Below are 15,638 nucleotides of genomic sequence, written 5' to 3' on the forward strand. Positions count from 1 at the left end.
CTCGATAATTTACCAGCCGAGCATCCATTTCTAGCGAGTTCGATTTTCCCGAAACATCCTCTACCCTATCTGTGCGCGTTGTAGGTCATGTCAAGGATACAGTACTTCATATAGCTTCAGTAAAACAATCTATTTTCTTATCAGTTCGAAGTTCCTCAGTCCTTCTTCCTTGGCTAAAGTGATAACCAAATTTTAGCATTGACTCGCTACTTAATTTCGGACACCGCACTAATTTAGTTCTCTAAGCGACAAAGACTCATTATATCTGTAAGAGAGAAAATTGCCGAACACCTAGGTACGCGCCAAAGGAATGGCGTTGAAGTCTTCAATCATGAAATTCCGCATCTCCTGCAAGGCGCCTGCCATCTCCGCCGTGTCAATAGCGGCACCCACCCGGACGTATCCCCGGAAATCGCCACTGTCCCCATCACTAAAGCATACACTGGCTGAACATAGAAGGACGCCACGCTTCTTGAGCAAATGGAGGCAGAGTTCCTTGTCGTCCACTGGCCTCCCGTTGCGCGTGAACAGAAGCATGGCGGTGGTTCCTGCCAACGGCTTTTTCCACGAACATACTCCATGGTGCTCCTCCACAAACTTTTCAAGAGCGCAAATATTTGTTGTTGCCAAATGGTTCGCGCGGGCGATCAACGGCAGACGACATCGTTCGGCCAGTGCTTCTGCGGCAATGGCCTCGTCGATCTGCGAAACACTGATGGTGGTGTAATGACGCATGGCAGCACATTTTTCAAGCATATCTCGATTTGTGGTCGCGATCCACCCGGTCCTGGTACCAGCGAGGCTGTAGGCCTTGCTCAGTGAGCCGATGACGATGGCTTTACTGTATCCCAAATCCAAGAACGACTGGGGCATTTGGGGCGTTTCTTTTTCCGGCCGAAACAGCGGATAGAAGACCTCGTCGCAGAATACCATCAAACTATGTTCCTCAGCAATGGAGACGATCTCCCGTTGCATCATAGCTGATAGATGAGCCCCGGTGGGATTATTTGGGCTGTTCAGCACAATCATCCTGGTATTCGCCTTGATCGACGACCGCAGAAAGGCCAAATCCAATTCCCAGCCTCCCTCTGAGGGACTCAGCTTCCAGAGAGTCACTTCGGCTCCGAGCATTCGAGGTGTCTGATACAGTTGCTCGTAAGTCGGATACATGACAATGACGTGGTCGTCGCGCGACAGAAGGGCCTGAAGGATGACTTGGTTGGCAACAATCCCGCCATTGGTCGTTAAAACGCTGTCTCTTGTCACGGCTGGGTTCCGGTATAAGGCAGCGATGTTCTTGCGCAGACTGTCTGATCCTCGCATTGGTCCGTAGCTCAGCTTTAGCGATCTAGGCGATAAGTTCTGCGAGGTCGTCGCTTTGTGGAGAGACAGTTCTTCGAGCTCGTCGAGCGATATACTAGATGCACAGGTCGTGGCGAGGTCATATTTACAACCATCTTCAAGTTGCTCAATCCACTTTAGGGCAAATTATCAGTTAATGTCCAATGGCGGAGTGACAAGATCTATTCTAGAATCTAGTATATGGCACATAGCAATAGGGACTCACGATGGTGACTTCAAATGGAGGAACGTGGACCATGTTGTGATTGATTGAATGTAGCCAAACTCAATCAGACAGAATTGGGAGGCTTTTGGGTCAGAGCTACACGGAGTAGTGCCATGGGCGCAGCCCCTGCTTAAATTACTTACCAATAATGAGTCAACGGTTAGGTCGGCCCAGGCGCCCGAATTATACGCCAAATCTCGGAGACCTTCCCCGAGATATTATATAATCTTCACCAACACCGGTGTACCGCATAGGTACAATAGGTACATGACCCACATTCAGACGCATTAGAGGTGTTTTGCAACATGGGCTTCAGCCCAAGTCCCATTCCGGATAGGAAAGGGGTCCACCTTTGTGGCTGCACTATCGCTAAATCGGGATTTTACAACGATGGGCTCAACCACTAAGCCCATCTCAAATAGAAAATACAATCAAATAAGATATAGCTCATCAATACTACAGGCTTTCAAAGACTATAAGGTATAAAGTGTAGTAATTTAACATGTAGACATATGCTATATAAACTATAGCTATTATAATAGTAGCTATAGTAGCTTTAATTGTAGCTCTTTTTTACTCTTAATTATATGATTACATGATCATTATCTGAAAATAAAACCAAAATTGGTTGAAATTAGCAATATATATATATATATATATATATATATATTTAGCGTACAGGGTTCACTTAAGGTCTAAAAGATTTCGGAATAACTATATTTTACACTAACACGCCGATTCTATGATTGAGTAATCTGAAATTCTTTTTCAATGGCTTCATTTTTGAATATTAGAGGTGGGCCCGCTAAACCTCTTCAAATTCATGGGACTTGGGCTGAAGCCCATGTTGCAAAACACCTCTATTAACATAAATCTTTGATTTGAAGCTGCAACCGTATACCCCGGTTTCGTCCGCACGGGAATTACAATGCCCGATCATGATACGCACGAGTGGAGCTATTCCCCGTTAGCGGTGATTGTGATATTAGGGACCTGGCACAAGGAATCAGACCGAGCGGGGAGAGCAATGGTCGATTTGTCGTGTATCCCTTGGCGCTCGATGGCATTCCTCGCCGCAAGGGGCCTTAGCTTACTGTGGGAATTTTTGGCCATTTGCGCCTGTACGACGACCGCACTTCTGTGCTACCATTTATTTAGCTATATCCCGCATATGAATCCTTTGCGTTGCATCATGGTATTGAAATCGCGGATTTACTTTGCCGTTTCTGTCATGGCCACTACTAGGGTGTCCAGTCAACGCAGGTTTATCCGTTTGCATCGCCAGTGAGCTGCAGACGGAATGAATCATAGGTCAGATCCAAATTATTCAATCCCAGTGTTTGCATGAACCCTTGATCGGTGCTGTAATAAGTTGAGTCATTCGAAATATTCCAGGAAGTATCGTTACCGGGGGCACTGGTAATTACATTTTTAAGTTCAATTGCAAGCATGATTATTGAATGATCTCCAGGTGCTGAATTCCAGAGCTAACCCCAGACACCGTTCGGAATGTGAATGACTGGAGCAAAACTTCCAGGGCGAAAATTTATTTCAGCCAGTACATGTCTTCTCAACCTAGGCTCCGCCGTTATGTACAGAAGAGGTGCTCAAGCTTAGGGTATTATCCAGCGATGAGGCGATGATATCGCGTCGTATTTCCGAGAGAGTTAAGGAGCCGTGGACTGATGCAGTTGCGGTCAGTATATACCTTCTGCTGCTTCACTTCCGCTTTCTCACGCGGTATCTCGTTGAATTCTGAAAACTTCAACTCAACCAACACCAATACCATGTACTTCTCATCATGAAGCACCCCAATCTTTCGCCCTCCGTGTCGAATATGGTCTCATCATCAGTTTTCTGCCCGTGTCAGCAGATACAACTCTCGCTCGAGTTATAAGCAATCCAATATTGGTATGCTTTTGTTAACGGCTAGTGCTCTAGGGACGTCCTTTGCTGGCTCCCTCCCTCATTCCCCTGTGGATAGCTGCCAGCAGTCTTCAAGCGCCCCAAATGACACCAAATCCGTGATGTACTTTCTCGTCAACAGAGAGACACTTATTGTCGCCCACAATCGCCGTCTCCCCCCAAATATCACACTCTCATGGGATGTCGGGTTCGAGACCAGACTGCGGAAGTGTTTGGTCGACAAGAGAAGCGGCCGTCTCATTCTCGCGGAGTGCATAGACGGTATCGCGCGCAAAGTCCTCAAGTCTATCCGAGGTATGATAGCGATGCAACCTGTTGATCCCTAATTGTACTTCCAGAGAGATACCAGGCCTATCGATAGTTGTTACGAAGTAACTTCAGCGGTAGGGGTGCGCACTTGACAACCCTTAGTGCCTCTGGTCAAGTATGGGTAACATTCGGTCTTATCGTGAGCTGCAGGCACAGTCCCTACCACAGTTCAAATAACCCCAGTATACTTCTCTTCATTACACCACTTTTTCCTCCTATCGGCTGTTTCTATCCAACCCATCTCAACCTGATGAACGCTATATCGCATCTCGATGGGGCTGTTCTACTGTAATCATTGGCTCTCCTACGACCGCCAATCAACTCTAAACCTAGCAACTCCTCTAAGCACTGCCACTCAGGAAAGTTTCAGGCCTACCAGGTACCGAAGGCGCTGCTTGTTCTTCACGTGATGAAAAGCTTAGAGGAATAATATCTCACTTCGTGCTATGCAGAACAACTAATTGTTTCATGATTTTAACGTGACTAGCAAGCACACGTACTTCATCTGTTTATCCTTGCTTTGGATAACACATTCATCGGCGTCGGTCATTTTGTCCGTTCTCAGTGTCCGTTACATGGAGTTCCTGTGCTTTGCCGCTATTCTCTCGGGAATGGTCCGCGGCGTATCTTCGCGTAGTTGCAACAGTCCTAAGAAACAATAGCATTAATGCCGTAGTGTGAGTGGGGAGGTGTGGGATCCGGAAAGGCGAGGACTAAGGGGGTGGAACAAGTATCCGGAGTCTGCTTGGTGACTGAGATTACCGTGACATCGATTGGAGGTGGGGCAAGACAGCCCGGACTTGGTCAATGGTCTACGCTGTGGACAATAGGCACATGTGGAGTTACGACGTTGCTTCCAAGTGCTTTTGTCAATTGTAAGGACTCTGGTGTTGGCGCACCAGGATAGACGGAGTCTATATCCGGCTGCTGACATGACATATCTAGTTGCTTGCGGAAAATGTAACCGCATCGCTTGTTAAACAGTGGATTGGAACTCCGGATAAGGGGCTCGACTCATTCTATACGTCTACATCATTCTAAGTTCACATCAGGTTTAAATAAGTGGCTCGGAATGCCCTTCTTGACTCAGAAGTCCATCTTCAGCAGCCCTGCCTTCTCGAAAGTCCTAGGGTTCTCCAATAACGATTCCTCCCCGCAATGATGCGCAGTCACTTCGTGTTCGCAACTGTACTTTCCCACGCAGGCGTTTTAGCGTTTCCTGCGTATACAGGGGGGCCAGACATTGTGGGCGAAAACGGCTACACCAGCGCCCCTTATCACGGCCCCTACACAGGGACGCCCACCACCACCGGGGCAGTCCAGGCTCCAGCAACATTGGCTCCATCTATCGAGCCGAAACCACCAAACCCAACGGCAACATATTATAATAGCGATGGGGTGCCACAGGAGCCCATGCCGGCTCCTTATGTCCCTGCCGGCGGCTTGGGGACGAACGGGACCCTCCCCCGATACATGGTCGAGAGCGATTGGGACTTTGAATCTATTGCTCTGGGTGTATATCAAGAATACATCGAGCTGGACCTCTTCCATGACGGCCTTGCCCGTTTCACCGACGACGAATTCGAGGCGGCCGGTCTGGGCCCTGAGGTACGGTCCCTGATTGAATTCATGGCCAACCAGGAGGTCGGACATGCGACGCTACTGAGTAATATGTTGGGAGAGGCTGCTCCAAAGGAATGTGTCTATGATTACCCGTACAAAACAGTACGCGAGTGGGTTGACTTCATGCAACGCGTTACCCGGTTTGGGGAGTCCGGCGTTTGGGGCTTCTTGTCACATCTAGACTCTCGCGAAGTCTCGCAGATGCTATCGCAGTCAATCGCAGTCGAGGCACGCCAGCAGATGGTCTTCCGCCAGCTGTCAGGCCTTGCACCAATGCCAGTCTGGTTTCAGAACGGTTGGCCACAGTCATGGCAGTGGACCATGCTGGCTCCCTATATCAGCTACTGTCCGGAGGGAACCACGCGACTTGCCTGGCAGAACTTCCCTACTCTGCACATTCTCAACAACCCGAACATCAACCGCGTCAACGCCAAGGAGACTCGGCAAGATGGGAGCGAGACAGTGGGCGACCGAATCACCGACCCGTCCATCGTGGCCATCCTCAATGAGCAGAGCTGTATCAATGCGGAGGAAATTGGAAGTAACTGTGCACCGGCCATTGCCAGGAATCGGTCTGAGCCTCTTTCATATCCTGGCAAGCGAGTGTACTTTGAGTGGGATGCCCCCGGCCAGCAAGTTGGGCCTAACAACTCCTACATCACCGCCACTACCGCGGGCGAGCCCAAATTCGTTGGATGGAGCAACCAGCTTAATCTCACCTACTCCCCCTTGACGGTAACGGGGCCTAACCGAGGATGGACCGAGCAACCTAGCGGCTTTGTGTTCGGTGATGATGGAATCATCAACGACACTATGGCAGTCATGCTGACTGATGTCGACTTGTTCGTGACACCTTTCAACACGACGCAACTGAACCCGCACATCGTCGCCCTGGGTCTTTACATGGCAGGCTGATGGGCCATTAGAATTGGCCAGGTCACGGATATTATTTATGTGGCGTACGGGTGAGAATATTCTAAAGTAACGAATGAAGGGATAAGCTGTGCGAATGTCATGTGGAGTACTGAGTGAAGACCTCATCGTCGCCTGAGATTGACAGACTGTAGTAGAATTTTATTAGAAGCTTTTATTGATAAACAATCAATTCAATATATCTGGATAGAAATTTCTCTTGATAAACCAATTAATCAATTCGCAGGTCTTTGAGAGCACCGTCGATGTATTACTTCTTTAATTGGATCAAGACCTGGGCTAAGTCCGGTAGTTGTGAATAGTTATCCCACAAAACGTTTTCCAAGGATACCCTGCATCAATCCTCGCTATCTCGTGACATGCCCTATAGCAGATAGCGGAAGCCCCCAATCGTCCCGTCTTCAGCATCTCTTCTGTCCAGCTGTCGATTAATCCTTTGAAGGAGGACGCGGGAAACGGTGGCAGTGAGTATCGAAAGCAACGATGTCGCCGCATTGACGCTCATGGCAAGTATAAATCGAGGAGCATCACTATCTGGATAGAGATAGGGTGTATATATCGATGAACAATTGGCGATCGCATTTGCAAGTGCAATAGCTGCAGCTCGCTTCGACGATGGTTTGGGAATGGTGTTTGAGACCCAGGAAATGCCAATGATGAATGCCGTGTAGACACCCGGCAGCATGATCATCATCGCAAAGTAATCTTGCCCCGATGCTTGTGGTGGCTGCGGAGATGATGAAGCCAGCAACCGAGATCCACAGTGGCAGGGTGAAATGAAGATAGCGCTCGCCGGTACGGTCCGCATTTCGGGAGACACCCATTGCGACCATACAAGAGAGCATGTACGGTGGTACAGTGAGCAATAGTGTGTGGATCCGATTCTTACCCAAACCGCCGACTACAGTGGGGAAGAAGCTGTTGATGGTGCCGCTAGAAACAGCGCCGAAATTGAGAACCACGAGGAGCCACGTCTTCCAGTCGATCACGCAGTCTTTAAAGCCCTTTATTAAGCTCGGATCGTCGTCAGCATCCCAGTCTTCCTGGCCGATGTCTTTTGCCAGCCTCCACACTGCGAGCTGCTTTTGTTGCTCGGTCATTCCTCGTGTGTTGTGTGGGAAGTTTGGCAAAACGAAGTATGCAGCGAAGGCAATGACGACTGTGATTGATCCCTTGAGTAAACATCAGCTCCTGAGAAAACAAAGTATTGATGTTTTCGCAATAGCACAAACCTCAATAATAAAGATCCATCTCCATGCGAGAAGCCCTTTCACTCTTGCATGATCTTAGTCGGCAGCTATAGCACGCAGGAAGAGACTCAACTCACCCATCCATGCCATCGTTAATACCGGCGGCGATTAGACCAGAAAATGCACCGGAGAGAAGCGATCCGCAATAGAGAATGGCGGTGCGTAAGGAAAGTTCTTTTCGAGTATACCAAGCGCTCAATGTGGCCATACATCCCGGCTACTTCGATGTTAGTTAGCGTTCCTAAAACACAATCTGAAAATATATGATTTATCACTGACAAAATATGCAGCTTCAACAAACCCAAGGATGAATCTGAAAGAGTTAGCCGACCACGCATAATGACTGTTCGGCTCGTGCTCTTACCGGCATACCACAAGGCCAGCGTAATTTTGGACTGCACCACTTGCGCCGCATAGAATTCCCTATAATGAACAATTATAAGTTGATTTTTATGGGCAGCTTCCGGTCATTTTCAAACTAACCCATATCACCATGCATGTTGGAAGGTAAAGTGCAGGTTTTCCGATTTTATTCAAGAATAAATTCGATGGGACTTGCATGAGAATATAACTGGAGTGCATCAGTATGTAGGCACCTTCCTTCAGACACTTGGCACATACCCGACAAATAGTATGCTAACGCAGGTCTGGTTGGAAGTTAAAAACGGGAATTGTTTCCAATGTATCATGGAATGGGTTAAGTACCTGGAACTCAACGGACGTCAGGTTGAGCTCCTCCGTGATACCGCTTAATTTAGCTGCTGCGATCGCGTTTCTGGGAATATGCTTAGTATAGTGATATTCTGTAGTATAAGGTAAATATACCTGTCTAAGTAGTTCATGATATAGATCAAGACTAGCATTGGCATGAGCCGAAGGTCGAGCTTTCTAACCAGGGCCTTTTCCATTGCTGCTCTGTCTTCCTCTGTAGTACCCTGGAGCGTAGGAGGCATCGCCCGAATGGCAACCACTGAGCCCAATTCGAGCTTCTCCTCCGGGGCTATCTTAGGGGTTGGAGGATGGCTCTTCTTATCATCTGTCATGCTGAGGGATATTTTCTAAAAAGATGGGTTGACTAGAACCCTGCATAGTGGGAACTGTGCTTGAGTATTTATATCTTTGCTATCTTGTATGAAAATGCTGTTATATGTCCCCTTGGCCTCCAACAGGTCTTATCTTCCGCTCGGTTCGGTAAGTCTGGTCCTAAACTACATACATCTTGGATAGCGCTTCCCCGCATCTGTAGGTTGGGGTTTGGAAGGATTGTTGATTGCCATAGTCGGCCGCTACGGCTGCGCTCGTTCCTACAAGTTGCACAGCCGATAAGGAAATTTCTCCACTCCCAGAAGCAGGATTAGTTTGAGCTTTGGCTCTTTTTGCCGTAGCGGCCGTAGCGGCCGATGATAGGCGAACATAGGAAGTCGATGGATGGCTCGTGGTCCCCGGAAATTGCGGGGTACCCAGCATGCTCACACTATCTCTTAGATCAACACAAGATATGAAGAGACAAGATGACCGATTATTGTTGAGGCAGGGGAGGTTCCTTGCTGTATACTCAGAAGGGAAACAGCCGAATGCTTGGCATGCTGCACCTCCGGCATCCACGAACTACCCCAGAAAATAGCCGTGCCAAGCTCTGTCTATAAATTTGACGTGAACGAATCCAGTATTCTGACTGTGAATTCTTCATTCGGGTGAAATAAAACCCCTCGAGTTAGTTACTGGCTTCGACCCATCTCTAGGCCAAGAAGAAGGCGCGTGTGGACTAGAAGCTACCTGGGCTGGTCTCATTCTTTTGGCTATTTCACATATAGTCTGCAATTTTCCAACATACATACAGTTCAGTACCGATTTTATTTCCTGGAATATATTTTGCAGATCTTCTTACCTACGCAGCTAGCACACACTGTCAGACATACCCGTCAATTGGCAGAACTCGTCAATAATATGTCCATAGATGTTATCGCTTTTCCTCCTCAAGAACCTTTCGAATAGTTTCCGGAGATCTGGAGCCTGTTGACTCCACTCCACTGCCCCATCAACAATATCCCTCCAATCCAGCCTCATGCTAACCTCCCCACTCTTCGCAGCCGCAACAATGGTCAGACCGCACCAAAAAGCCACACGCGCATATACCAGGCTCCATGGTGCCGGTGCTGCGTGTTCACGTGTTCTATAATCTCGTAGCATGTATCCAAACAGCGCTTGACACATTCCTATACCACCTGGGGCTGGCGGACCAGCGGTAACCGCCAACGATTTGTTATAAGCGTGACTCTTGGTATTTTCTCACAATGGAACGGAGCGTGTTCATCGTCCTACAGAATAGTTCCTTGTCAGCTAACGTGTCCGTTATACAGCGTCATTGTCTCTTACTACCTCACCCCTATCCTGTAAAATACTGGCATCACGTCCGTGTCCCAACAAAGCCTTATCAACGGCTTCCTGTAACTCTGGAACCTAAAATATGGTAGTCGCGGGCTCTGTCCTCGTCGACTACGCTGGGCGCCGCATACTTTTCATCCTATCCACCTGCATCATGCTCACCAGTTACATAATTATCACGGGCCTTACGGCCAATTTCGCATCTAATGCTGTTAATACGGTCGGGAACAGCGTGATCCCATTTCTCTTTAACTCCTACGGCGGTTACGATATCGCTTCTACTCCTCTCCTCGTTTCCTATCTAGCTGAGATCTGGCCCTACCCCTTCCGAACCAAGGGATTGGTGCTTACAGCGGTGAGTATAATACTGGTATTGTTGTTCAACCGGCTCGTAAGTCCGATCGCGCTAGAGGCGATCTCTTGGAAGAAGCACTATATTGTGTATATTGTCTTGTTGGTGGTGATCTTGGTCACCATTGTTTATGTTTATCCTGAGATGAGGGGATACTCGTTGGAGTAGATGGCAGTGTTGTTTGATGGTTATCATGATGTTCTTGCCGTGGGACAGCAGACATCCACTGAAGTTGTGGAAGATGAATCTAGATGAATTAAAACTCGGAGCAGAACATATTGAACCAGGTCCAAAGGATTGAGTTACGGTCGGTTTCCTTTGTCTATAACTCCCCCAATGCTCGTGCTTTAGTCGCACTTACTCTAAATTATCCACATCGCAGATCAATTGAAATGATTGTCCCCAATATCCCTGATTGAAACTTTCAAGTTTGTTCAGCAATAAGACATTCGAACCCCTTTTCGAAGTATAAGAGCATAGTGCTCCAGGGTTCTAGTACTTGAAGTGCATTCAATCTCCTCAATCTACATGACGTTACTTTAAAGTTATAGAAATTTTAGCCAAACATTTAATAGGTATAGTTATTTAAAATTATAATGGAACCAAATATATGAGGATCATAGTCCTAAATTCTTATTTGGTTCATTCATCGCCAGCAACAACATATTGTTTCTCTGGACAGTGTGTTAAAAGGACATGTGGATTATACAGCCAATCAGTTCGGTACTTGAAAAAAACCTCAAATTGCCGCTTTCTTCAACATGATATATATCTCACTGCGTGAGCGGAGTACAATTGAGCCAAATATACTAGAAACATTATAGAAGTTTACTCTTCATCTAGAAGCGTTTCAAACACACACACAAAGACAAGAAAAAAAAAATTACACCTATCTAGTTAATATAGACTGCCAGGCGCATCCGTCATCAGCATAGGTGGGGAAGATGGTCAGGTGATCGGATGCGGTCGAGGGCGGGCAGTGGAGAAATACGGACCCCACCGCGCGATAGAGATGACATCTTACGAGCTCAATCTGCCCAAAATACGGGATATGGCTCGGTTTAAAGGGAGGTCTGCCAGTGCCTGTCAGTATTGTCGCAGCCAGAAAGTAAAATGTAGTGGTGGTAAGCATGGTTTTCGCGATTCGTGGCCAACGCGCTCTAACCGACCGAGGAACAGCACAACCATGCGCAAGGTGCATTTCAAGCCAGAAGACTTGCATCTTTTCTGGTCGGGAACGGATAATGACTGTTCCTGAGAGTTACGTACGGGGGCTAGAGAGTGAAATCGCACAGCTACGGCAAACGAGTGGCGACAGCCAAAGAGCCATGATTCACTCCAGCCACCAGCAACCCACAACCCCGTCGAGTAATGAACTCCAAGAACAGACACTGTCAGAGCGACTTGTTGAAAACTCGACAACTGAACACTTTGTGCGCAGGCTCAAAGGAGTGTGCTCGCATCCTCACCAAGACAGATCCGGGATCTCTCCTTTTCCCATGACATCAACCCCTGACGAAATAGGGTTCCGTGAGAGCGACGCTCAACCCAAGTCGTCTAACTACACCTACATTCCCTTGGAAAGTGATAATCTACGTATGTCAAGTCAAGAGGTCCGGTTACCCCTCCAGCTAACCTTCACAGGACCCAAGGTACTCGTCAAACTACCACCGCACTCTTACGCTCTTTACCTTCTGGGCCAGTTTGAGTCCTTCATGGGGTCTGATTATCACTGGTACCAGAAGAAGCGATTTCGTGCTCAAGTAGACGCCATATACGATCCATCACAATCTCAGCAAATTGAAAGAACATGGCTTTGCTGCTTCTCTGTAGTATTGGCCCTAGGAGAGTCATATAACGATACCGTCGCCCCGTCATTTTTGATTGACACTAGAACTGGGTACTCTACAGATAATGCTGCTCCAACAGATCTCGACCCTCTAATTCCGGGAATTGAGTTCTTCAAACAAGCGCTACTCCTTCTACGACCGTCTTACGAAGAGCCGACAATAGACCAGGTCGAAGCCCTCAATCTCATTGTAAGCCTTTTGCGGATTTATTGTCATTGTTGCATTGATTCTGATTCCCCATAGACATTCTACTGTTACTCTTTGAATAGAAGAAAGACAGCTTATGCATACGCTGGCATGGCCCTCCGATTGGCCGAGCTCCTCGGGCTTTCGAAACCACAGACACATCTGAGTCCGTTGGAACAGGAACACCGTAAACGCATCTGGTGGACGACGATTTGCATGGATGTGATGACTTGCATCGAGCTATCGCTGACTCCCTCGCATGCATCTCATGAAGACGGTATCAACCTCCCGGATAGTTCCCACTTATCCGCAGCAGACGCCGAACAATTCTCAGACCCTCAGTATCTCACGGCGCAAATCAAACTTTGCCGTATCAAATTCCGCATCATCAGGACAGTTTCAGAGCTCCGCTTTGGAGATACCGCTGAGGCGCAGGCACTTATTGAACCCTGTCTACAAGTTTTGAATAATTGGAGATTGGAGCTCTCTCCGACCTTGAAATTCACCGAAGAGGGAGGGTTCTCGGATGAAACCCTGGCTTTCACCCCGATGCGCACGGTCGCATCCCTGATGCTTCGCTTTAATCAGGTAAGAAGTGTTCTCTAACAGTTGAAGTGAGATACTGATAAATCAGTGTATCATACTTCTCATTCGCCCATTGTTGTTAAAGCAACTTCATGATATCATGCATGAACAAGATGTTTTAATGCCTCGGAATGACTTCGCCGGCGCAAACACCCAGTGTTTGCAGGCCGCAGCTGATAGTACTGCGGTCCAATTCGCTCTTTCTAAATGTCATAAAATTGGTATGTTCCTCTGAGAAAGTATCGTGGATATCAACTTTTGAAAGTTCAAGCAATCTAATATCTTTACAGCCAAATTCGGATTCTGGGACTCTCTACACATATTCTCCAGTCTTACCGTACATGTGATCTCTGAGCGCCTGATAGAGAAGCGTCCTACGGCATTCGCTACTGGCCGGCCCAACATTCCATACGGTCCGGTCAGAGGTTTACTCGGAGAAATGGCTCGGGTTGGAAATGCAGCATCAAAGGATCACGAGAAAATGATACGCGACATCGAAGAACTGTTCACAGAGACCCCATCTAATCCAGTTCTTACTGAGAGGATCGAAGACCTGGTAGATTGGCCAGAGTATATGGACACGGGAAATATGAGCTTTGAGTTCGATGAGACATTCCCTTCGTTTGGGTGGTCATGACCGGAGACATACTGATGATCGGTCCTCCACAGGCTGCCGAAGGTTGTGGGTCTCGGACATAGCCCCGACGGCGTCAGGCCGAGAGCAGGCTGTATCAACCTCGGGACAGAAATCAGAAACAATAACATTAACATTCTCTTTAAGCCTCTAACAGAAATAGCTTTCCTCGATCTCTCTCAATATCCATGAGACCATATCATCTCCTTGAATCATCATAATGTCGCTGGCCGGAAAGGTAGCCATCGTCACCGGCGGTGCTAGAGGCATTGGAGCAGGAATTGTACGCTGCCTCAGTAAGCAAGGAGCAAAGGTAAGATCTATACCCGCAGCCAATACTATCGCATGACTAACTCCGACAGGTGGTCTTCACCTATGTCTCCCCATCTTCCAAGAGCGCCGCGGATGCTCTCGTCAACGAACTCAGCAACAACAGTAACGACGTCATCGCTATCCAAGCTGACATGATAGACTCAGCATCCCCAAAGACCATCATACAAACCACACTCTCTACGTTTCAAACGGATAGAATCGACATCCTCGTCAACAACGCCGGCGCAGGTGAAAATCGCTCTCTGGAGGACGTCACCCAGGATAGCTACACCCAGCTGATGGACATCAACGTGCGCGCCGTGATTTTCATGACACAAGCTATCTTACCATATCTGCCTAGTCGAGGAGGTCGAATCATCAACCTGTCCTCGATTTCGGCCCGTGGCGGCTACGCTACCCAGTCTGTTTATGCGGCTACCAAAGCTGCCGTAGAGGGTCTTACGCGTGTCTGGGCCACCGAACTGGGACACAAGTATGGCGTTACTGTCAATGCGGTGAATCCAGGCCCTGTGGATACAGATATGTACCAGGCTGCGGGGCCGGTTCATCTGGCGCGCATGGAGGAGCAGAATAAAAAGGTTCCTGCTGGGCAAAGGTGCGGGACCGTCCAGGATATTGGGGATATCGTTACATTCTTGGCGGAAGAGAGGTCGAGATGGGTGACCGGAGATGTTATTTGCGCTAATGGGGGCATGCTGTATACTTGATTTTGTTTTATCTGTGTATCTGTGTCTTAGTTCGAAGCTTTCCAGAGAAGATCGGAGTTCCTGAGAAACGAATCTAGCATCACCATGTTCCATCTTAGGCCCTTGTTAGAAGGAATGGCATTCCCACTTTGTGTACTCTATAGATTATCTACGTACTAAACTAAATACATACGACCACAGGGTGTGGAGAACAGGGCTTCCCGTCCGCTCAGCCGTACTTAAGCCACACGCCGGCCGGTTAGTAGTTGGGTGGGTGACCACCAGCGAATCCCGGCTGTTGTATGTTCTTTGTTTTATTTTTTGTTATTGTGAGAATAAACACACCAAAGGAAAAAAGAAAGCGGAGGAATGCATGCTCAAAAAGTAAACGATATCCATAGTACACATGTAAATAAGCTCTCGTATTTGTGGATTAACTCAGCGGAGGCCGATCCCGAAACAAAGCTCAGCCCAAGGTCAACAACCTGTATCCAAAAATCTACCGGCTCGTGCGAGCAGCCGGTGTCAAAAACCTGCAGAGATAGTGACACTTTTCGCGCGAGGAAGATGTCGAACGAAGGGAGTCACGGCTTCTGTGACGTCACGCCATGCCGCCTTTGTACGTTCAATTGAGAACCTTCAATCGCTTCCCTGCTAATTACGAGAACGCTGCGAATCTTCTTTCTGTCCTTACTTGGTGTTAGGCAGAACACACGGGAGAAGAAAAGGAAGGCCGGAATATAGCTCGATCAATACTACAGTACTGCCTCCGGGTTCCCATGGATACTGCCTATGATTTTCATACCACCTAGTGTTTATGCTTCACCTTCGGGTGTATTACTCGGATCTTTCCGTTGGTTCTCTGTGACGAGAGAGAACGCATCCGAAAGCAATATGATATCCGAGGAGGAAATTGTGGTGACTTCTGGGAATCAGTCTACTGCACGGGCAACGTCCTCGTCCAGTCCGAGCTGGAGACCCTAGCGAAACGTGCTTTCTTCTGGAACTCTTCGGCCGTA

The 15,638-nt window shown here is 48.0% G+C and overlaps 6 protein-coding genes across 6 annotated transcripts; 3 read left to right on the forward strand and 3 right to left on the reverse strand.

Annotated features, from left to right (window-relative positions):
* Nucleotides 1–291: 291 nt before the first annotated feature.
* Nucleotides 292–1,600, reverse strand: LDX57_012121 (uncharacterized protein; the record flags this gene model as incomplete). Its single annotated transcript, XM_046093855.1, has 2 exons — nt 292–1,476; nt 1,568–1,600. 2 exons carry the CDS (start codon nt 1,598–1,600, stop codon nt 292–294), a joined length of 1,218 nt encoding a protein of 405 aa, XP_045949834.1.
* A 3,360-nt stretch (nt 1,601–4,960) lies between these two features.
* LDX57_012122 (ferritin-like domain-containing protein) lies at nt 4,961–6,340 on the forward strand (the record flags this gene model as incomplete). Its single annotated transcript, XM_046093856.1, has 1 exon — nt 4,961–6,340. One exon carries the CDS (start codon nt 4,961–4,963, stop codon nt 6,338–6,340), a length of 1,380 nt encoding a protein of 459 aa, XP_045949835.1.
* Nucleotides 6,341–6,888: 548 nt separating this feature from the next.
* LDX57_012123 (uncharacterized protein) lies at nt 6,889–7,458 on the reverse strand (the record flags this gene model as incomplete). The annotated part of the gene is made up of 1 exon (XM_046093857.1): nt 6,889–7,458. The coding sequence occupies one exon, from the start codon at nt 7,456–7,458 to the stop codon at nt 6,889–6,891; it is 570 nt and encodes a 189-aa protein (XP_045949836.1).
* Nucleotides 7,459–8,244: 786 nt separating this feature from the next.
* LDX57_012124 (uncharacterized protein) lies at nt 8,245–8,651 on the reverse strand (the record flags this gene model as incomplete). The annotated part of the gene is made up of 2 exons (XM_046093858.1): nt 8,245–8,383; nt 8,434–8,651. The coding sequence occupies 2 exons, from the start codon at nt 8,649–8,651 to the stop codon at nt 8,245–8,247; spliced, it is 357 nt and encodes a 118-aa protein (XP_045949837.1).
* Nucleotides 8,652–11,673: 3,022 nt separating this feature from the next.
* LDX57_012125 (fungal specific transcription factor domain-containing protein) lies at nt 11,674–13,603 on the forward strand (the record flags this gene model as incomplete). Its single annotated transcript, XM_046093859.1, has 5 exons — nt 11,674–11,941; nt 11,990–12,384; nt 12,439–12,969; nt 13,016–13,187; nt 13,257–13,603. The coding sequence occupies 5 exons, from the start codon at nt 11,674–11,676 to the stop codon at nt 13,601–13,603; spliced, it is 1,713 nt and encodes a 570-aa protein (XP_045949838.1).
* Nucleotides 13,604–13,820: 217 nt separating this feature from the next.
* On the forward strand, nt 13,821–14,640 carry LDX57_012126 (SDR family NAD(P)-dependent oxidoreductase; the record flags this gene model as incomplete). Its single annotated transcript, XM_046093860.1, has 2 exons — nt 13,821–13,913; nt 13,963–14,640. 2 exons carry the CDS (start codon nt 13,821–13,823, stop codon nt 14,638–14,640), a joined length of 771 nt encoding a protein of 256 aa, XP_045949839.1.
* Between the last annotated feature and the right edge of the window lie 998 nt (nt 14,641–15,638).

Source organism: Aspergillus melleus, assembly GCF_016097325.1.
Source record: "Aspergillus melleus strain CBS 546.65 chromosome Unknown contig8, whole genome shotgun sequence".
NCBI classification, from domain to species: domain Eukaryota; kingdom Fungi; phylum Ascomycota; class Eurotiomycetes; order Eurotiales; family Aspergillaceae; genus Aspergillus; species Aspergillus melleus.